The sequence below is a fragment of the Falco punctatus genome, assembly GCF_963210335.1.
Source record: "Falco punctatus genome assembly, chromosome: 11".
NCBI lineage: Eukaryota > Metazoa > Chordata > Aves > Falconiformes > Falconidae > Falco > Falco punctatus.
In genome coordinates this window covers 18,965,281-18,987,691 of record NC_137591.1, presented here as the reverse complement: position 1 = coordinate 18,987,691, position 22,411 = coordinate 18,965,281, and the positions used below count along the sequence as shown (strand labels likewise).

General features: G+C 40.4%; 1 protein-coding gene across 2 annotated transcripts in view; it reads left to right on the top strand.

Annotated features, from left to right (window-relative positions):
* Positions 1–22,411, top strand: part of TGFBR3 (transforming growth factor beta receptor 3) — a 117,821-nt gene that overhangs the window by 7,021 nt on the left and 88,389 nt on the right. For both annotated transcript variants that reach the window (XM_080406515.1, XM_080406516.1), the window contains exon 2: positions 7,977–8,145. In XM_080406515.1, the coding sequence (XP_080262641.1) occupies positions 8,085–8,145 (61 nt within the window). In that variant the 5' untranslated portion in view covers positions 7,977–8,084. The remainder of the gene's footprint in view (positions 1–7,976; positions 8,146–22,411) is intronic.

Genomic DNA, 22,411 nt, shown 5'->3' with positions numbered 1-22,411 from the left:
TTGTACCACTGGTGTTCCCTGACAAGAGCAGTCAGATTTTTCATCCATATTCTAGTTAGAAGACGGGAAGCAGAATTGCCTGAAGTAGTGGTGTCTTTGTAGGCAGGTGTTAGGGGGGAGCTGCTGTGGCCATGTTGAGGTCCTGTTACCACTTTTTTCCTTGTAGAAGTACAGGCTGACTGTGAGTTGCACAGAAAATAGACGGCTGAAGGTAGGACTAGATTGCAGGTTACTTGAGCCGTTACAGTACAAGAGCTGTACAGCATCCCAACACCTTGTTTTCTCTGCTCCTTTTAGAGATGCTCTGATGTAGCATGTCCCCAAGGGCTCTACATTCAAGCAGAGTTCTGATTTGGTACTCAAGTTAAATGTAGGGTGTTGGTCTTGTTAAACTCTGTCTTCAGTTCCATGTGTGCTTCCTAATGTAGAGATGCGCTAATCTCTAGGAATTTCTGCTGTTGTCAAAAAGGACGCTGTTCCAGCCTCCTCCTGGAAGAGTTGTGTACTCCTTCCACTAAAACACTCCCGAATGCATTTCCTTCCCTTCCTTCTATTGAAACCCTCCTACATCCTGATCCTGTAAGAGTCTATTCTCTTGTTTATACTTGGTAAGCAAAACCTTGCCCCTCAGCCTATGAAGATTCAGCGGCATACCTCCCTGTGTTTGGGGGAAGGGAAGTCCTGGGAACATTTAACAGAATGATTTTTATCCTGTCTTACTTTTGTGCTACGTTGTGCAATGATTATTCAGCTGAAACTTCCACAGTGTCTGGTGTCATGACTTTATTTTTCTGATCTAAACTCACAGCAATTTGAGTCAGGTGATTTTAAAAAAAAAAAAAAAAAAAAAAAAAAAAGAGGTTGCAAAGCTGAAGGGAAAGTTTGTTATGAAATGACACTGAGAATAGACAATCTCACCCAAACCGGAGCTTCATGCCACCTGTGGGCAAAATACGTACCAGGTAACAAAACCAACCTTAGTACTAAAAAGGTGGAACGGTTTCACATCTTTTATGGACTCATTTGTGTATGTTTTGTGGCTTCCTGTAATTTGGCAGGCTACATTGTAATACATTAATAAGAAAATAAATAAACAAAATGTTAAAACAAAAGTCACATGGAATAGACGGGCACAATTGCTAAATGGCATAAAACATCTTCCCTTGGCACTTGTCCAGTTCCCATAGCCTTTAACTGTGACTTGTTGAAATGTCCCATTACAAGCACAGCAGCATGTGAACTGCAGGACATCAGAGTTACTTTTTCCCTGGGCTTTTGATATGTCAGGATTTTTAGTTTTATTACTATTCATATATTCCTTCAAAATGAAACCACTTTGTTGTTTCTAAAACAGAATCTGTCCCCTTAATAGGATATGAATAAGTTACTGTTTTGCATTCTGAGCAGTGGAACTTCATGTGCATGTCTTGGACATAGACATTAAAAAAATATGTACACATTTTCAATTCTCTGTTAATATTTGCTAACCCTATTAGTCAACTTTTCGACCTGTTAGTGTATAAATCACGCAGAATTGACAGAGGATAAATGTCATCTGATAAAAAAGAAATCTGCTAAAATGCATATTTAATAGAGTAGGGTTATATAATAAATTCTTTCAAAAACTGTTCTATTCCTAAGTTGATAGAACTGCCTTTGTAGTTAGCCATTTGTGATTTATTATTTTTTTTGAAGTTGAGCTTGGGTGTAGTTGATTACAAATTACTGCCTTTTCACTTACACACGGAACGCATGTATTCATTGCATTTGCATAGGGAACCCACATAACAAATGGGAGAAAAACTGGTTAAGTAAGTTAAATGGTTGCCATGCGTAAAACAAACAAACACAAAGTGAAAAAGCTTTGGCTGTGAAGGCTGCCTTGGATGGCCTAGAAACTTGGGTTCACGTTGCTATGGCAAAACAACACAAAGGGACAGATCCTGCTGGGTTCACTCAAGTATCCCCATTCACTTTGGTGCGACTTGTGATGTGACTTAGAGGAGGAGGATTTTTGGCTCACTTTGTTAGAGAAGTGTTTGCTAGCAGTGTTGTAGAGAGCTGTGCAACCTCTGGCACCATGCATGGAAAGAGGAGGGAATTACCAGAGCCCGTGTTGATAAGGAGGAGAGGAAGTGGAAGTTATTCTTCAGGCAGGGAAGGAAAAGGTTAGACAACGAGGAGGGCAGAGTTAAGGGAAGGGAAGAGCTTGTATGGGAAAGGTAGGTGGTGATTAAAGAAACAGATGCTGACTATTGGGGAAAAGGCTTAAGGGAACAGAAATAAAAGGGGAAAATAAAGCAATAAGAACTCAATTCAGCAATAAATGTGGCAAATTCCTGTGCTACAGAAGCCTTTAATAGGAAACAGAAACAACCCCCAAATCTGTGGCTGTAGCCACCTGCAGGTGTGTATGCTGCTAGGTTGGGCTGTGCAGAGAAGCTTTGAAAAAGCAGGCAAAAGTAAATTTGCAAGGAGAATAACAGTGGGAAAAAAGTGAAACTAAGATGACCACTGATCTCAAGAATAGTATATAATAGGTATTTTGCTAGAAGTACAGAAACAGACTGACTAGAAAAGTGCTCAAATGCTCTGGAGACAGCTTAATCCTCGGTCATTTTCATTTGTAGTTCTTCAGGCACTGTAGAACAGAGTCCTGTCCCCTTTTTGGAGAGCAGTAAGCAGGCGTGGGGATGGATACCTTTCTGCTGGTGGCAGAACAGGGCAGAATGTGATTTCTTAGTGGCAAGCCATCCATAGACCGCAGAGCCTTATGTCCTGGTAGCTCCTGTCAGTGAGGGCTGGGAATTCCTTAGTGGAAAAGTGTGGTGGTTTTTTTTTTTCCTTTTTCCAAGAGTAAGCAGCATGCTTCTAACTTCTGAGTTCTTTAGTCATGTCGTAGTATTAAAGTTGACTTTTTAGTTCAAAGGATAGCTCTAAAAAATTCCACAAAAGACTAGAATTCTGAGGAAGTTGAGTAGTAGATTTTTACAAAGAAGAAATATGTTGATTAATGAAAGGTAACAGTAGTGTACGGAAGTGGTGTGGGTTTTGTGCTTACTCCTGCTGGCTCTAACAAAGTCAGATTCTTTTAAATACCATTGAGTTAAGGAGCGTTTGTTGTTTACTAACATTTACAGTAGCAATGAGGTCTGTCCTGTGGCCGGCCACACTCGCAGGCCGCTCAGTGCATCCCAGTGTTCTCCAAAAGCATCGTATTTTTCACTGGTTTCTAGCTAAGCTTTAGCCATTGAAATTCTCATGGACATTAGAAGCTCCTATTCTAAATCAAATTAAAACCTAATACTTCCTCCTCTTGTCCTCGTGTACTTCAAAGTGTGTTTCCCCCCTTCTACTCTCCCAATTGTCTTTGAAACCTAATAAAATCTAGTAGTAGTAAGATTCTTCCTGATATTCCTGGTAGCATGCATTCCTCATTGCATCTGCAAAATGATACTTCTCAATGCAACAGGCTCTTTTGTGCTCTTTAGACTCTCACTTTTGTCAAGACCAGTAGCCTTTATGACTGCAAACTCAGCAAAAATGACCCCAGCAGCCTGTGCCTCTTAGTCGATCTTCAGTGGCTCTGGCAGCAGATGCCCTCCTTTGCCAGCCTTTCTCACAGCTTGTAGCAGTGTAAAGCATTGGCATGAAAACAGTGTGTTTAGTAAACCCAAAGATCTCATATCATCTTTGCTTCCTTGTTGGGATTTTTTTGGTTATACTTTTAGTATGCCCTTTCGTGACATCAGTTACAAAAATAGCTACCCAGATATACCCCAAAGGAAAAGATGATTCTCTCGGAAATTTCTTTTGAATCTCAAATTGACTAGTAGTTGTGTTTACTTCTTGGATAAATGCTTTAGGTTCCCAATCCCTTTGCAAAGCTTTCTTCCCTTTTTGCAAAGAAAATGTCCCCTTGTTCTGTGGACAGCCTCAAATTTTCCTAGTTTGCAGGTTTCACACTGGAGCAAAATCTGGCATGTTTTGTACCACAGCTGAATTTTTATCACCTATTTTCTTATTCATTTCTCTTCGGTACTCTCAGATGGTCAGGTAATAGCAGCTTCATAGCTGACTTACATCACAGGTGAGGATGATCAGATTTTCAAAAATACTGACACACATCCTGCTTAGTAGTTTATTCTTAAATGAATTTTAGTAGCATTTTTGTCTGTGCTTTTTGACTTGAACTTCTGCTGTGTAGCTGGCAGTTCGGATATCATCCATCCTAAATTCATGAAACTCACTGTCAGTTTGTCACCCTTTTGTGATGTTTTTCAAGGTTTGAAATTTGCCCTCCTTTTTAAGTTTGTGAATGCATATCTTCAAGCAAGTGAGCTCTTTCTTTAGAAAGCTCTTCCTGTCTTTCATTTAAGTCTCCACTGTTCACCCTTAGCAAGATGGCAGAATCAGAGCAGGATCCTAGGGCTTTTTGATTGTATAGTGCCTGCTCAGAGGTACACCTTTCAAATGTTATTGGTCAGTGGGTTGCAGTAGGAATTCGATTTTACGTACAAATGGAAATGTATATATTCTCTCTCCCTTTTAAATCAATCAAAAATCAAAGTTGAGTCAAAACTTGGCCTTTTAACATACTTAGGTGGTCAGCACAGAATGGGATTCGCACCTGCTCTCAGCAGCATTGCTTTGTCCCCAGTTCTGTTCTTGTGCTTCCTATTTCTGCACAACCCTGTGCCTTATAAAAATGTCACTGAAGAGTGAGATGCTTGTGCTGATGGAGGAGTGATCTAAGTAATGTCTTCCGTTTTCCTATTTAATATATTACTGAGCATATGTGCCATAGTTGCTCTTTTTTTGGTTTCTCTTTTGTTCATTGTTGTTGAAATGGCAATACATCAGTAAATCAAATTTCAGAATGCTTATTCATTGCCTGTTTGCACATATGACATCTTGCAGGACATTATGATGGTCTTTTATAGCTAAGACTGGCTAGAAACCTCATGATTTGCTATACTAGATCATTTTTCTTTCTGGCAGTATTTAAAAATTGAGTTAGCAACCAGATACTCTCACTGAGTAGATTTAGGTTTCTTTTCATCTAGAAAAATAGCAACAAATTATTCCAGCTTCCATTTGACTTCCCAAATGATGTTCAATATCTGTCATAAATTCCATATGGCTTGCCGTTTTGGCATTAAACCTGTTTGATTTGGATTTCTGTGTTCAAAAACTTATGTGTTAAAGGATTGTCCAACCCTTGTCAACAATTTATTATTTCTGTTTAATAAAGGCTGGTCTTAATTTGCCACAAAGTTCAGTATCCCTCATGGATTTGAGGGTTTAGTTTTATAACCTTACACTCTAGGGGGAGATGAGAGGTATCTAGGAACTCACTGATGGTTCCAGTAGGTCCAGGATGAGTAATTTTCACAAGCCTTGTAAATTGCCCGAGGAAGCCATCATTTTCTGAGCTTTTCTTGTTTTGAGCTGTCTCTAGCATTGGTTTTGTGTGTGTGCATTCATCCTTCTCCTGAACTTCTTTTTTTCTTGAAGACAAACCCATCTTCTACAAAACGTCATGAAAGAAATCTTTGGGTAAATCGTGCTTATTTGGGGTTTTAGGGTGGACTATTGCTGCTTTATGAGGCTGTGTTGTTTGTCTTGCTATTAATGATAGAAATTCCTTGCAGAGTGTCGTTACTTGGGTCATGCTGTGTGGTAGTAGCCTCACCTATCATTTCTTAAAATGTATTGATCCTAGTAAGCAATGGAAGGAATAGGTTGTGCTAGAGAACCTGCAAGTGACAAAGCATTCAACCTCAGTAACAGTGGTATGTTCTAAGATGGAATAAGCGAAGTTACACAGACCTGATGTTGTTACCTGAATGATATGTAAGTAGGTATTTGTTTATTTCTTGAAACATTTGTTTGTCTTGGGTTAACTAATATCTGTCCCTAGGTTCAGGGACAGTTTTAAAAAGGACATTGCATGGAAGAGAACAAAAAACGCAGTTTGGGGTGCTTTTTTTCAGCTAAGGCTACTTTAAGCAACAGGTTCTTAATTTTTGAGGTCAAGGTTTTAGGTTAGTATGTGTAAGTATTTTCACAGATAGTGGCAGTCTCATGTAATATAATGACGATGGGAAAGAATCTTCAGTTTGGGTTATCTAATTATATATTAATCATACATAACGTTGTGAATAGCAGATAACAAGGTACCTGGGTCTTGTTTACACTGTGCAAAGTGGTGGGTAGCTCTTCAGAGTCAAGAGCAAATTCCTTTTCCCCAGACTGAGCACCAATAGGTAAAAGATAAAGATAGCATTACTAGAGTTAGTATTTCTCTGGGGGGTTCCTTCAGTCACTGCTGCTGTCTGACAATGTAAGCCACTGGAAGGGAGGTGATGAGGAGGTGCAGGGGAGAGAACCAGTTACAGAGTTTCAACCTAAAACATTTTGTGTCAAAAGCAAACAGGAAACAAAAGCAAATGTACTTCTTAGATGGGATGCTGAGCTTGAAAGTGAACTGCCTGAAACCCCAGGGTGTGCTGGCTATTCAGCTCCTTCCTTGCCCCGTGTGTTTGTCCAGCAGAAGTGTGGTGTCTGGGTGCTCCCAGCAGCCCGCAGAGCCACCCTGGGGCTCGCCACCCACACCGTTGGGATCGGGGGCACTGAGACTGGTCAGAGCTGCTCGGAGCGGGGCGCTGAGCAAAGGGCCTCTTGGAGGCTGTAGTTCTGGCGTTGGGCACCAACAGCCCTTCCGTAGTGGGCAGCTGCAGCTCCCTCTGCACAGGGAAGTGCCATCTCTGCTGGATAACCCGTGGAGAAATTCTGTAAAGGAGTGTCTGTTGCTTTCCTTGTAGCCATAGGAGTGCTATCAGCAGGTATCTTGGAAGTGCTGGTCTAGGTGCAGGTTTCCCTTGTGCAGACTTTTGATGGTGCACAGCGTGGCACATGCTGTGTAACAGGGCCTAGCCCTTTGACTGACTTCGCACTTCATTCCACTTCAATGTCAGCAAGAACCTTTTTAAATGGTGTTTGTGTTGTCAGGGTTGAGGTTTTGGTCCTGACTCAGCATTTTGCTGTCACTTAGCCCCATGATGGTTGTTTATAATTGCTTGCATTGCTTTGTGGTGAGTGTTAGTGGTTGCTGAGGCACCATCTGTCATCTTCTGCTTCTGAAGGCTGGTAGTTAAGTAAAGTAGATAGAATTTTTATTTGATTGAATACAATACCAACATTCTAGTTCCTTACTTGGGCTTTAGTCTCATTTTGGACATCTATATAACTGAGAAGAGATTAAAAATAAAAAGGTGAAAGAGGATATTGTGCATCTAGTAAGTGTTTCTCCTAGGAAGTCTGCAGCGTGCGTTCTAGGGTCAGAATTTTCATGTTTTTAATGCCTGCAGGCATCAGCTGTATCGTCATTTGTTTGTATAGCACATTTAAGTTGTTTTACTGACCTTGTATATCACTTGAAATCTCTTGAAATAAAGATTCTGAGCAGCTTTATATTTAGTGTCAAGTGGCCTTCAGAATTTGTGAATACTGAGAAACGATGTTAAACTTTTTGTGTTACCCATAAACCAGCTACAGCATGTGAAAAACTCCTTGGTTTAATGAAGGTAGCAGCAGATAAATAAGCAAACAAATGTTTGTATGTCCCAGAGAAAGTCCGAATACTTAAAATAAACATGTCTGGGGCTACGAGTACCATTGGTAGGCTCCACCAGGACTTCAGTATTAGTTGACAGAAAGGACTCTGGGATTTCACTTCCAAGTCACAACTTGCACAATGCAAGATATGAAAGAGCAACGGCTACAAAGTGGTGCTGAAATACAGGGGGGAAGAGTCCCAAGTTATCAGTACCTAGGGTATCTGGCAATATAAAATACAGTCCTCTAAGAAAGAATTGTTTTTTCTCTTATTACAAGAGGGATAATCTTAAATATCTAGTAACATTTCTGTAAGTTATATTTGTATTGAAATGTATTTTTACTTCTTTCTGTAGGCAATTAAAAGTCTGGAAGATTTGAATTCAAAACACAGATTTCAAAGGAAGTAAATCTACATGAAGAGCTACAAAGGGAGCTGATTTGAGAAGACAGCATTTGCAAAAATGTCTTCAAGTTGTGTGACTTCAGTGTTTGCTTTGATGATTTTGTGCTTTGCAGCTGCAGGTAGGTGGCATTATGTAAATCATGCATTCAGTGTAACTGATTGTATGTATTCAGAATAATTGATCAAAAATACTTTTTTGTGCTGGAAAAATGTAGGTCAGCTAAAGTTTATATTTACATCTAGGTTTTATATAAAACTATTATGATCATAATTGCTGGTATGGTGATGTGAGAAACAATGCTGTTCCTATAAGGGTGTTTTCATGCACCTATGTCTCCTCTTAAAATCGTTAAAGAACTGCAGTAGTAACGTAAATTATTTTGGTTATTTATTTATTCCTTTTTTAAAAAGAGCATTGCATGGTGCACGTATATTACAAAGGGGAAGCTTGCAGTGGAAGCCTTTGGGAGTGGAAGCAGGGTGGCTCTCTCAGGGTGATGCCGAAGCTGAACCATTAGCTCTTTCAAGAGGCTGGATTTATTACCCTGTGTGCAGTGTTGTGCCAGTAAAACTGAGCTAGGGTCTCGCTACAGAGCTGGGCTGGAAGGGTATACCGGCTCATCTCAGTGCTGCCTTCAGGGTCTATAATCGGGAATTAAGTCCTGATTATTCTAGTTCGTAAAAAGACATTTCTGACAAAATCCCAGAAAGGTTCGTAATAGGTCACCAAGTCCATCCAACCTTCCTGCGCTATTGGGATAAACCTCACCTCGGTCATTCCTGACAGTTGTCTAATCTGTTTCATAGTTATCTGTCAATGGTGATGGCAAAGACCTTTTTGTAGCAGTTGTCAGTGTTACTGGAGGTCTCATAAGTTAGGAAAAGGCATTGACATCTATGAGGGTTGTTCCTGTCCCGTGTTTTGTCCTAGACAGGGATTTTTAAAACAGTGTTGCAATAACTTGTGACAGAGAAAGGAAGGATCTGTAGAGTTCCAAGTAGCTAGCTTATATTGTAGTTTCTTCGAGTGCTGAAGTGATTCTTCTTGGTATGTTTGTTTGTCAAAGTTCTTCCTGTGGTTGCAAGGGGCAGCCTCTTCTTACATGTCCAGCGTGGGTCGTTGGAGAAGGGGCCAAGTGGATATACAGTCAGTCAAAATGAGGTATTGGGAAAAGTGGACAGTGGACAGATGGCTTGCTTAAATCTGAGATGTCCTCACTGTGGAAAAGATGACCAGCTTTGGAAGAGACAGGGCTGAGCAATTAAATGTGTTACGATTTGGCTTTCTTTCATTGTTAGCATGGAAAATTATGTTGTTTCAAGCCCTCAGGCCTTGTGGGACTTTCTCTAGGGTTGACCTTCTGAAGGCATCCAGCCAGCATTAGTAACTTTGATTGTTTAATAGTACGTGATGCTAACATTTTGCAATAGCTTCATTACAGATGAACTTTCAGCAATACAGGGTGTGTCTGAGTGTGTCCGCAGCTTGAGCTAAGGATATGAGTGCTGGTCTTGGCTGAGAAGAGTGATGACTTGGAGTGAATCAGAGTCATTATAGATGTGTAAAAATCTACTTTAAAAGAAAGTGCCAGTGTAGAAAATAAAAACTGTTTTAATTGATCACAACAACTTCATTTTGCTGCCAAGGAGATTGCTTGCCTAAGAAGTCAGCCAGCTTTAATTAAAAACCACTAATTTGAAAGTGTTGTCAAACATAGTATTACTATTAGAAAGTTATTCAGTGTTCAGAAACCTTAGCATGTCTGTCCTGAAGTTTATTGTGGTTTCTTTGGTTTTACTCCCCAGTTCTGTGTTTTCCTCTGGCAGCTATTCTTGAAAAGCACTGTGGCCTTGGATTTGATCAGATACTTATTCACAGAGTCACAGAATGATTTTGGCTGGAAGGGGCCTTTGGAAGTCTAGTCCAGTCCCCTGCTCAGAGCAGGGCTAGCTTCAAAGTTATTTCTTTCTTGGAGGCTGGTTCCTTCCCATTATCTGCATGGGAAGAAGATAACTGAAGGGAGTAGGAAGGGTCGTAGTTTGTTAGGGGGAGGTCAGGAAGCACCATCCCTGTGGTTTCTAGCTATGTCTGTCCTGTGGGTTTTGGTTTTTCTTCCATGATTTATATTTTCTTTTTTTTGCAATAAATTCTTAATGAGAACAACTAGTTAATGTCCTTTACAGAGTATCATGAGTACAGTAAGGTAAGAGCAATGAAGAACTGATGGATTCTGATGAAGGAGAAATGTTGGGCAGATACAATTACAACTGAGGAAGGGCAGTTCTCTGAAGTTTAGTTAGATAGAGCTTTTGCAACGTTTTTGTGTCCGTAGTCACCGAGTCCTGTTAACCCAGACAATTATACTTTAAATGCAGGGAGTTTGTGGCTGTAGGTGAAATGCAGGTGGGAGCAAGCAATGCATTCTAGCCACGTGTGGAAGAAACTGGATCGTGCCCGTAAAAGCTATTGTCAGTGTGGTGGCCAGGGTACTGCAAGCTTGGCTTTCAGTTGCCACTGTACAGAACCTGCACTTTTTCAGGCTTGAACCATTAACATAGTAGTATAAATAAAACTGAGAAGTATAAATAAAATCTCTGCGTGCCTGTGGTGAAGCCTGGGGGAGGCAGGGGGCAGCATGCCACCTCCCTAGGGTGTTGATTTTTATATATTGAGTCTTTTTCCAGCTTACTCTTTGTTTCTGAAGTAGTGAGGCTGCTGCAGGGGGGCACACCTTTCTTTTGTTTGCCATTCCTACACTGGCGCTGCTATTATTGGTCTAGGTTTTGTTGCTGACACTCCAATATTTTCAGCATTGTTATCTCTTCAGGTATAGGTGATCCTCTAGACGTAATCTGTGTTTTGTTTTGGGGTTGTTTTATTTTCTTTCTTGCTTTTTAAGGTACTAATGTGTCAAATATATCTCAAAAAAAAGCCAAAACTGAGTTAGATGACATGATGCACAGAGATGCATATTCAAACCTGAGCCACAAAACTGCATGTTTTTCATGCTAATAGCTTAAAGAATACACCTCGCTAACTTTGCATTGAAAATGGTCTGAATAAATATTCAAAGAATATTGGTCTATCTCTTGACCTCCCCTTACTGCCTGGATGTACATAGCTAAAATGCTTATCTGAATCTGATTTACTTTTAGCATGTACACAGATTTCTTGCAAGCTTATATTTATACAGCTTTAATTGTACAGAAAAAGACAGCAAAGAAAACTCTGATTACTGTGAGATTTTTCTTCCCCATGGAAAGTCCAAAGCAGGATGGAGAGGAGAACTGCTGGCAAACTACCTGCTTATCTGAAGGAATTATGTTTTTGAAGTGGGCTTAAACTAAGGTCTGGCAACCCTCAGTAGGAACTCCACACGCTCAGAACTGCACACGCTACAGCCTTGGATAACCTCATAAGCAAGTCTGGCTTTGTAGTCTTGGGAGCAAAAATATTCTGTCCTAATGTGGCTTAAATCAAAGGCTGAAACTATTTATTTTACTTTCTGGCAAATTTTTGCAGTTGGGTGCATGATGTATGTCTTGATAAAATGTCTTAAGAGGGCAACTGAAATGCCCCAGACCCTGAGGGCCAAACCTTCAACAAGATAGGCTCTTCCATAAAGGAATGGGAAAATTTTTTAACTTGGAACTTCTTTTTTTTCCCCCTTTTTCTTTCCTGCCTCACTTCAGCTGAAAAGGATGATACAGCCTATGGAACTGCACTAGCCAAGGGTCTCATTCCAGCCTTCTGGGGTAGATCCTGCAGTGGTGCAAATCATTCCCGCTGCTGACAAAGCAGCACAGCCGTGGCATCTGATACCAACCAGAATTTGCCCATGCAGCTGTGTTCTCTTTTCCTCAGCTGCCCTGGCATTTGGTGTTGCCTGTGCTTGCCTTGTAGATACCTCTCTCTTTGTGATGGCATTTCATGGTTTTGATGATAGAGAGACTGTAAGAATTTGATATATTGAAGAATGTACCCATTTTTTGTAATATCGAGCTTAGCGGTTTATCTGCTCACGTTAGGACTGTCTCTATGGTTTTCTTTCAACAGCTATTTATTCCCTGGTTCTGTACTATATTGTTATCATAACTTTTTTTGGTCTTTCTTTCTACATACTTGTTCTTATAAGTAATCTTTACATGGTTCAGAGCGTGTGTGCTTTATTTCCATAAGGCTGTTTGCTTGTAAGCTAAATGTGTCTTTTGGATATGTGCCCCCCAGATACGGTGGTGATGGGTGCCATGTTAATAAGCGTAACAACGGGAAGAAACAGGCCTTGTCATGACATCTTTTTTTCCCTTTTTTTATAAAGAGGAACTTCCCCTGACCTTGAACACTGTGTTTCCAAAAGCAATGTAGGATTCGTGAAAGTATAATAGAAAGTCTTCCACTGGAAGTTGAAGGATGTGATCTTAAAAAAATAAAATAAAATGCTGGGAGTCACTTGCACAAATTTCCTTCCATTTTAAACAGCGTTGGCTGGGTATTTCCCAGATGTAATTACGTTGTAAGTTTTATTTTTCCTCAAGATGTTTGTTGCCAGAGGTGTGGGGTTTTTTGTTTGTTTAAATTGTGGTTAGAGGTTGAGAACCAAGGGACAGATGTTGCCTCTTGAATTACTAGGACTGAAGTAAAGCACAGAGTGGTGGCAGGTTTTGAATGGACAGAGATTTTGCTCTCCACCTCCATTGTCCTTCAGTTCTTTTGCATCATCAGCCAATTTCTGCCTCCCTTGAAAAAACACCCAGTCCTATCCCTTTATGGTCCGGATAGACAGTCTTTTAGAGGAGGAGATAAACCAGTACTCAGAGCGTTTAAAGACTTGCAAGCTCAGAGAAGTGTCTGAGGAGCAGAGGGCTGGTTTGCATGCTGTGCCTTGCTTGTCTCCTGTCTGTGCTGTGGCCATGCTTCAGGTGGGAAAGGCTGTGAGGCACCAGCAGTTCTCTTTTCATCACAGCCTACCGTGCTCTCACTTTTGAGAGGTTCTAATTAGGAACCACTGACTAGCTTTTAAAGGTGGATGTTTTTCTGATTTTTTTTTTGTTTTGGTCCTTTCAGCACCCTGATGGTGATTTGAAGCACCTTAGTGTCAGACATTCATCTGATAGGAATTCATCATTTGTCAGTGAGCTTGCTGAGATAACTTTGAGAAGCCAAAATACACATTAAAAAATTATAGTTAATCTTACTTTCACGCAAAAAGAAGTAGTAATACTTTCAAGCAGTAAATGGTATTTTTAAATGAGCAATTTAAATACAAAGGCTGACCAAAACTGGGAAGCTAGACTAAGTCTGTAGGTCCTCTAGTTCATGTTTCTTCAGCACTACCATTTGGTGATCTATTTCTGTGTAAACTAGATTTTTTAATCTGGGCTTCTGTCTGGCTCTCAACCAGCTCAGTTGAGTCAGATCCTGTGTCGTTTATGTATAAATAGTATTTTTTTATCTTCCAAAACCACACAAAAATTCTGAAGAACTTGAGCATCAGGATGTAGAGAAAGGTTATGTATTTTAGAGAAGTTAATTGTATCACAGACTTGGATTGGCTTGAACTCAGCAGACTGAATTTTCCCTGTATCAGCAAGGCTCTGAAGCTAAAAACCAATGAATTTCAGCAGAGTTCTGCACCAACGTGGAGCAGTAGGATGTGGGGTTGTGGGTCCTGATTCAGCAAAACAAGTGAGTGTGTATCTTAAGTGCTTTGCTCAACCAGCGCATTTATCAGTAAACATGAAAGTCTGGTAATTTGATTAAAACTGACTCTGGATGATGCCAAAGGAATTCTGAGAAATAGCAAGCTCATAATGAAGTATTTGAATTATATAGACGCAGGCAAATGGCAGCGTTGCTGAGTGTCTCTGGAGGGAAGTACTCAACTGATGAAAAGTAGTTTTGCGGAAAATTTTATGGCATGGAGTGGTGAATGGCATTAATCCTTGTCTTTCTAAGGAAGTTTATTGAAGTTTTTTTTAAAAGAGAAACTTGTCTTTAACAAGTACTAAGCATCACATAATTATTTTATAAATACTGTGCTAAAAATAATTCTTTTGTTTTCTGAAGGGAATTGGGATTTGAGATTTTGCTTGCAGATCTTTTAATATCCTTTCTGTACTGTAGGCCCTTATTAACTCTTTCTTAGCTTTTCAATTTGTCATTTAACTTAGATATAACACAAACCCTTGTTCCCTTTAATAAAAAATGTGAAAAGAGCATATTTAATTAACTAAAGACTGTATTTCTGTCTTGCCTAATGTTGGGGAGAGGTACAGAAGTTTTGTGAACTCAGAGGTCTGCAAAGTCAGGTGGTAGGTACACTCTGGGGCATACCTAAAAAACTGTCTTCTAACTAGTATGTATTTGCCCCCCCCCCCCTCCCTTTTTTCTGTTTTAAAATTATTCTACCATCAAATTTACCTCAGTTGTTGATCTGTTGAACCTGTTTACCTTGTCTTTACAGAATGATAACTTTATTTTGGGCTTGCTTGTTTCTTTTGCTGCCAAATAATATAAATTCTGTCATTTGGAGTAAGCAGGGCATGTGCAAGCATCAGGCAGCACAGTTTCATCTGTTGCTGCAGGAGGAATTAGGCTCTAAGGGCTGTAGCACCCCAAAACCCAGCATTCCTGAATGTGATCCTAGGGTGTCTCAACAAGAAATGAAGCATCTGCTATTAGAAAAACAGTTGTTACTTGCACATGAAAAATGTATTGAATTCCTGCAAGTCTTTTCCTTTTATAAGCTTTTTCCACTGAAATATATTTGCATGCACTGCCATTTTACTGCTGGTTATATTATAGTGTAGGGAGAATACAGAGGCCAGATATATTTCTTTTCAAAGAAGAGAAATAAATTCATTCTCTGTAGCTAATGACAATAAAAGGAGCTGAAGTCCTTAGGCTATAAGTCACGGGAGAGATGAATTTGGAGTAAGAAAAAAAAATATATTTAGCACAAAGACTCTCTGCCATGTTTCATTACCTGAAGGCATTGAGTTGGATTTGTCTTTGGTGTAAACTTGTTTTAAGTCAATGGAACTTCACCAAGGATAAATTTGACCCCAGGTGACAAAAGCAAAGGTTTTTAATAATTCCATAAAGTGCAGCTGCTTCAAGCACAGTGTGCTTTTCTTCATATTTTTAAGTGTACTTTATAAAAGATGAAGCTATTGTTCCCTTCTTTGGCAGCTACTACACTGTGAGACTTACTAATAGGCGGTTAATAAAAAAGGGATTTTACCTGTCAAGGATGGAAAGAACTAAACCGAAAATGTCATTACTCTCATTATTTGAAGCAGTGCATAGAAGAAGTGACAAATAAAGGAGTTCAGGGTTAGGTGATGGAAATGTTTGTCAGGTTTGCTGCTGTTTTACCTCTTCAGCAAAAAGCTGATTTTCCTCTGGAACAGGTTTTGTGTTTTGGTGGTGTCTTCTTTTTATGTTGTTCTGTTTTTAAATTTTTAATGGATTTGCTTTACTTAACACTTGGAGCCAGGAGTGGGTGAAGAACTGATTTTGTGGTTATCTTAACTTCTTGCCCTCTTTCTCTTTTCTTCACACCCTAGATCACCAGATTTGCCTTGTGTCTGGAAAGGATGGTTGATGCAGTTTATTTGGAATAAGTAAAGTTTTCCTTTATTAATTTCCATTTAAATGGAGCAGTAAAATATATGTTCTACTGGAGATTCTCCTCAAGCTATTTTGATTCAAACTACTAAATCAAGCTGACCTTTTTTTTTTCCTTCACAAGATGGTGTGCCTTTCATTGACGTGTGAAAATCAGTGGGGGTAAATGGCCACTTAGCATCACTGTGTCATGGTGGTTCTTTAGGCTTCAGGAATGGTATGAAAGTGAAGGTGAACAGGTTATTTGAAAATGTAGCTATTGCTGAAGTAGCTTAGCACAGGTCAGTTTGCACATCTGGGGTTGTTGCTCTAAGGGAATCTTGAGGATGAGAAGCGCACAGCAGTGGCCACACGTTGTACGTATTTGTGCACATGGTGTGTGTGTTTAGTCCAAATGGACGATTCCTGGTTACTGGGAGTAGTCTCCTCTGAAACGTAAAACCTCCGTGTGGCTCAGGGCATGGCAGGGCAGGTGTGCTGCCTGCTCTGCTCTGTTTGAGGACCACGGTGGAGTCTCCCCCTCCCCCTTGGCTGACACGCACTGTCCGGGCAGCCAGCACACAGCTGCCCATGTGCCTCGACCTGTATGTTCATCCTGCGCCGTGATGAGCTGTAGATGCTGGTGTCTGAAGGACCCTTGGCAGAGCGTGGGGTGGAGTGAGTTACAGGCTGTCAGGTTGATTCCTCACAGCTGTGGCCATGAGCAGGGACTCCTGGAGAAGAGCACAGTGATGGCTGGGCCACCGGCTCCATCAGTTCTTGTGGAGTCCCTGTGGCCTGATGGCCATAGGTATAGTAAATGCATAGGACTAACCGATGAGCCGTGGCTTTTGGCTGGAAGATGAAAGGCTTGTATCTGGATTAGTGACTTTCTCTGTGATCTTGCCACAAGTTATTTCATCTCTCAGTCTTGGTCTCTTGATGTGTAAAGCAGATGCGTTCTGCCCTGCAGTAGTCTGCCATGCAGGACTGTTGGAAGGGCTAACGTGGCAGCTTTAAAGTACTTGGAACGTATCAGTGCTAACTACTGTTATCTCCTTAATTCTTCAAAACTTCTCTCTGCCCCCATTTTTTTGGAGGTATGAAAATGGCCGAGGTTTTATTGAAAGGTCTGTCAGACTCTTTGCCTGCCTTGCTTGCGTTTAGATTAACGGATGCTGAACTGCAAAAGGTCTGTGTGATCTTGGGTAAAGAACAAGCTGATTGAAGTTTTGGAGTTGTAAATTAGTTGCAGTGTCCCGAGGTGTGTCTGACCTAATGGAGCTGCTTCTCTTTTCTCCTTCTTGCCATGCCCAACACATTAAAAAAATGCATACCAACAACAAAACAAACACTATTTTTAGAGGAAGTGGAATCAGTTGTACTTGAAACAAGGGGATGGGAAATAGGAGACACTGTAACTTTGCTGTAGGCACAAGGATTTTCAGGGGAAATGTGACTCTCCTTGCATCATTAGAAGAGAACTTAGCAGGTATAGGGCTGCATTACATCCCGTGCATAATTTGAGCAACATGTTAGAAGTTTAATATATGGCTTCAGTTTCTTGCATTAGGGCAGACTTCATCTGTGGAGATGATTTGTTAAACTATATAATTTGTAAAAGCTGCCAGTTTTCTGCATTTTCTGCTTTGAAATGTTAGATCATTCTGGCAAATTTTCCTTTTATAGCACTAATGAATTCAAAGCAGTCATTAATTGTTCTATAGGATATTTTCACCTTCAAGCTGAAAAAGTAATGAATATTTGAGAAAATTGGCAAGAAAACTGTTCTGAGATTACCTTGGATATTATTTGTCTCAGTTGCTTTTTGGAACTAGGCCAGTAGTAGTTGTTTTTCTTGCTGAAATAGTGCTCGTGGCCATATTGTTTGCTGTATTCGCTTTCATTCTCCCAGTGCTAATGTTTGATCTCTGTGATAACATGCATCATCACAGATGGAAGAGAGATAAAACGTGCATCATAGGAAGGACTCTGAGGTTTCTTAGAAGATTACAGTTGTCTGAACTGTAACACCTGGGCAAATGTTTCTCCAGCGTCCTTTGTGAAAAGGCCAGCTAACTGACTTTAGTAATAGTTTCTATAACAAGAAAAAAAACCCAAAACATGTCACTAAAATGCTCGGGATAAGGAATGCTTCGTGCCAGTGTCAGCAAAATAAAATCAGTCTTGAAAAAGACCCTGTTCCATTGGCTGTGAATTCTCTTGACATCTCTATTTTATTTTTTGAAATTAGCAAAGCTGGTTTTTTAAGCAATTTCATGCCCAAAATAAAAAATGTTTAAGACTCTCCGTGATGGTTGGTTTTGAATAAAAGAATTTAAAAACCTGAAGTTACTTAATTCTAGGTCTCTGTTACATTTACTGGATCTCAAAAGTACATTTGCAGCAAGAAGCTTGTAAGTCAACTCTTATGAATACCAGACTGAACTTCAACTTTATTGATATGATTCAGGAGAAAAGAATTCTAATGAAACAGTTCTGAGTATTGAGCTGCTTAATGGTAGTGTTAAAATCTTCCTGTATGCAGAGAAAACCTAACCAGCTAATTCTTCTGTTTGTTCCAACATCACACAAACACTATGTAAAAGTATTCAGTGAAAAGGTGATCTTAAGCCATTTTGGGTAAAGTTTGCTAACAAAGAATTTTGGGGTTTTTTTGGGGTGTGTGTACCTGCCTTCAGGAGTCCTAGAATGTAGCTTCCCTCTTTCTCCAGAGAAATAGTGATGTGCTTAAGATGGTTTTATAGGTCAAGTATTCATGTATCTGCCTATGATTTGTCAAGATTGCTCGAAGAAAAATTAGACTGAAATCAAGATTTATTAGGGAGGATTTCTGAGCAATGAATCAATGCTTTTTTGGCCTAGTGGACTGGATTAATTTAATTAGACCAATCAACATTTTTTGTTCTAGTTGACTGAACTAATGAAGTTGATTCAGTTCTGATACCTGTGTTGCCTCCTTCTTCCAGCCGCTTTCATTAAAGTTTTGAAAGGCGCAATGTGCTGTTCCAGTGGAAGGGATATGATTTTCCTCAAGTGTTCCTCGGTGCCAGCCTGCATGCTGGTGCCCCAGTGCTCCTTGGTGCGGTCCCTGCTGGAATCCATCTCTGGGGATTTGCTTCTCTATGGGCTGTGAGCCCCTGCAGCTGGAAGGGGTTCATGTTTAGACTGTAATGTTCTGCACAGAGCTGCTACAACTTCTGCCCTTTAATCCCATTCCAAACCAGTCGGTAGGTGTCTGGTCCTGACAGACATGATCCTGACCTGTGGTCACATAACATGGCGCCTCTAGGGCAATTTTTTGGCAGAAATTCTAGAGCAGTGTAGCACAGCTCCATATTCCTTAATGGAATTAATCCTAGGGTTCGTGTTCTGCGGTGGTAACAATACTGTTATTCTGGTCTGAAGTCTTTAGATATTCCTCCTCCATTTTTGATACATGGGTTTGCTTTTTCTTCTGATCTGCTTCTTGTTAGCTGCTCCACACTGTTTTGTTAAATAGTCCACAGCTGGTACAGTTAGAGGTTTAGTGGGAACCTGGTGTGCAAGGGCTGTAGTGCCAATGAAGGGACTCGCTTCCTATGGGATCCTGTGATGCTCTCTACTCCCCTCTTTCCTTGGGGGTACGTTCTTCCTCCTGTGTCTAACCCCTCACTGTAACTGTATCCAAGATGCGTATCGGTATGTTTTCTTAGTTAGAGTGATGTCATCACTAATGGGTATTTGATGCCTTTGTAATGCTCCTAATATACACATAGAGCAGCTGGCACAGACTTTCTAAACAACCATCCTTGTAATCTTCTGGATAATCTCAAAGAACATTTAAATACAACAGTGCAGTTACAGTGGAAGTTTTTAATACAAACATTTTTTTCGTACAATGACTTAACAATGTATTGTGGGTTATATATGGGGTCTCTCTTTGCATTTATGGTGAATGAAAGCTGCAGTTGACTGTCCTAGGTGGTTGACTAAACTGTTAATTAATATATTAGGGGCACTTAAAGAATTGGTGAATGAGAGTGCACTTCTGTGCTTTATTTCTGAATATATTTGATTTGTTCCTATAGCGCTGTTATACAGAGAAAAGGGCGTTTGTGCTCAACAAGAGCTTTGCTCTTCTTTTCTGGCCAAGTTTGTGGCGTTGGTGGTAGGGCTGAGAGTAGTGGGACTGCTGAACTGCTCTGCCTTGTTTCTCTTTTATTATGAATCAGGTCTGCGTTGACCTCAATGTGTGTGTGTGTGGGGGTGTCTTTATTCAGTTGTTTGTATCCCATTAGAAAATGTTGGTGCCACTCTTCAGTTAATTAGTAGAGGCTGGCGTTTTTAAAGTAGGGACGGAGTCAGGCTTACCCTTAGCCAAAAACCTTCCCTTGCAGTCTGATGTTAAGGCTGCCTGTACATTATACGGCCAGTAAACTACCACAGATCTTATGAAATGTTAGTAAAATAATGGGTGTTAACTTCATGGAAGGGAATGGAAGTTTAACGGTCCACTGATCAGAAGAACAAGTTTCAGCCTGGCTCCTGTGTGCTTATGTGAGAGCTTTTGAGGTCCTAGAAGAGTGGTTGGTTTTCTCTGCATCTTCGTGATGGCTAGAGCAAACACAGGGACCCTTGAAAGGCAGAGGTAGGGGAGCCTCCTTTTTTTTTTTTCCCAGCAGCTCATGTTTGTACTAGATCAAAACTGAATTTCCTCTTACAGAAGTGGAGTATCAAAGTATTGTTCAAGTATCTGTCATTCACCTGGTGGTACGGTTAGACATCAGCCACCAAGTTAAACATATCCTGTCAGAATTGGAGCATGTGGCAATGAAACAATTTGATTTATTGCACAGCAACGCCTCCTTACTCTAAAGTACACGAAAAGCTGACAGAAATGCTTTGTTGTTCATGTAACTGATGTAACTGTACCCGTAAGAAGGGTTTGCCAACTTAGAGTTTCCAACAGTGATATACAATACATTATGGAAAGGAAATGCACCGTTGTACAACGTACCATTGTACGATGCACCGTTGAAACTTGCATGCTTTTCCTATTAAAATTGTTAAAGAAATGAGGCAGTGGTCCTTGTCTGGACTCTGAGCTGGAACCCCTCACACTCAGTGTTACGCTACAGTGTTAGCCAGCGAAAGCCTGAAACATCTGAGCTTATCTAAGCCCCACCAAAAATATGAAAAAAACTTGCAGTGACTTAACCAGACCCTGTCTTAGATTCTTTGTCTGCTTAGGTTTTGTTTGTATTAAAATACTGTTTATTTAATAACCAACTTTTGTCAGTTGGGAAGGGCAGTCCCTAGTTCTTGTTTCTTTTCCCCAAATCAAAACCTGATGTTACTCCCTAATTATGGATACGTTGAAATGGGTTGTTTGAATGTTATTTTCTTCTGCAAAAATAATAGTAATAATTAAAAAAATACATATTTAGGTATGTGAGATGCATAGCAGTGGCCACCTTCACACTGTTACAAATTCCAGCAAAACAGATTTTACTGTATGAACTGCCACCACCACGTGGTGACTGAATGATTTGTGTACCTGTGATACGTAGTAGGAAGAGATATTACTCATTTTATTTAATACCCTTTTTGGGGGACTGTTACAAAGCTTGCAAAATGTGTATGAGGACCCACAGACTGCTGACTCCAGTGCAAAGTTATTTTGCATCTAGTAAGTTCCAGGATATTGTGACTGTTTTCTAAATAACACTGTCCTTTTCTGATTGTTCTTGAAAACAAAGTTGTGCTGTTCTAAGCGTTGCCAAGTCACTGAAAGTCTCACTGTAGGGTTTCTGACCGCTCACCCCATATGTAGGGCGTGTAGGGCTGGACTGTTGGTTTGCCTTTCTGTTAGAAGGGAAAAGCCACCCTGCTCACTGAAGTATCTGTTTCCAGTTAAGTGATGTGGCAAGAAAGCTGCTGTGATCTTTCAGCGAGGGCATCCTCGGGCTTTTACATTGCGTTAATATTTCGTGGTTAGTTTTTACAGAGTCTACCTGCATGTCCCCATCCCCCCTGTCCCGTCCCCCTCCCCCCCCGAAAGTCTTGGTTTTTCTTGTCCATCACTGGAGTTGGGGGTCCCTGTCTGAGTCCCTGCCATCTGTAGTGTCAAGGGGGCTCTTGACTTCTTCAGGTGAGCCCTTAAATGGGAGTTGAACCCTTGCCATACACAGGGAGATGGATTTTGGCACCTGTGGGGCCTCTGCAAGGGAAGTACTTCAGAGGTGCATGTGAACATTGTATATTTTTATGAAACCTGAATCGGCTTTGAGGTTCCCTGAGACTTTTTTTCTGGGTAGCAATGATACTGAGCTACATGCCTTATGTGTTAGTTAGCATTGGGCACAAATGACTTTATTTCCTGAGTTGAAACTCTTTTCCCTAACTTCCTTTTAAAAAAACAAAAAAAAAGGCAAAAGTCAATAAAAGATTATTTGAGGAGAAGAGCCATTGTAAGAGCCATTGTGATTTCATATGGAGGCCATCTCGGTTCTCCTTTTATATCTGATGTTTGCCTGGGAGTATACACTGTACTCATGTCCTGGGCTTGAATTGTTTTCAACTCATTAATAGTTTTCAAAATGCATTTAACAGTTAACTGCTGATGTGCATGCTCTTTTTGGTTACAGCTAACAAGCAGCTGGTCAGTACATTAACAAAATTTGGACTCCATTAACTCTTGTGGAACCACATCTCTACATTTCTTCAAATGCCCTTGTCAGACTATATGGGGAGAAATCCAGTAGGATGACACA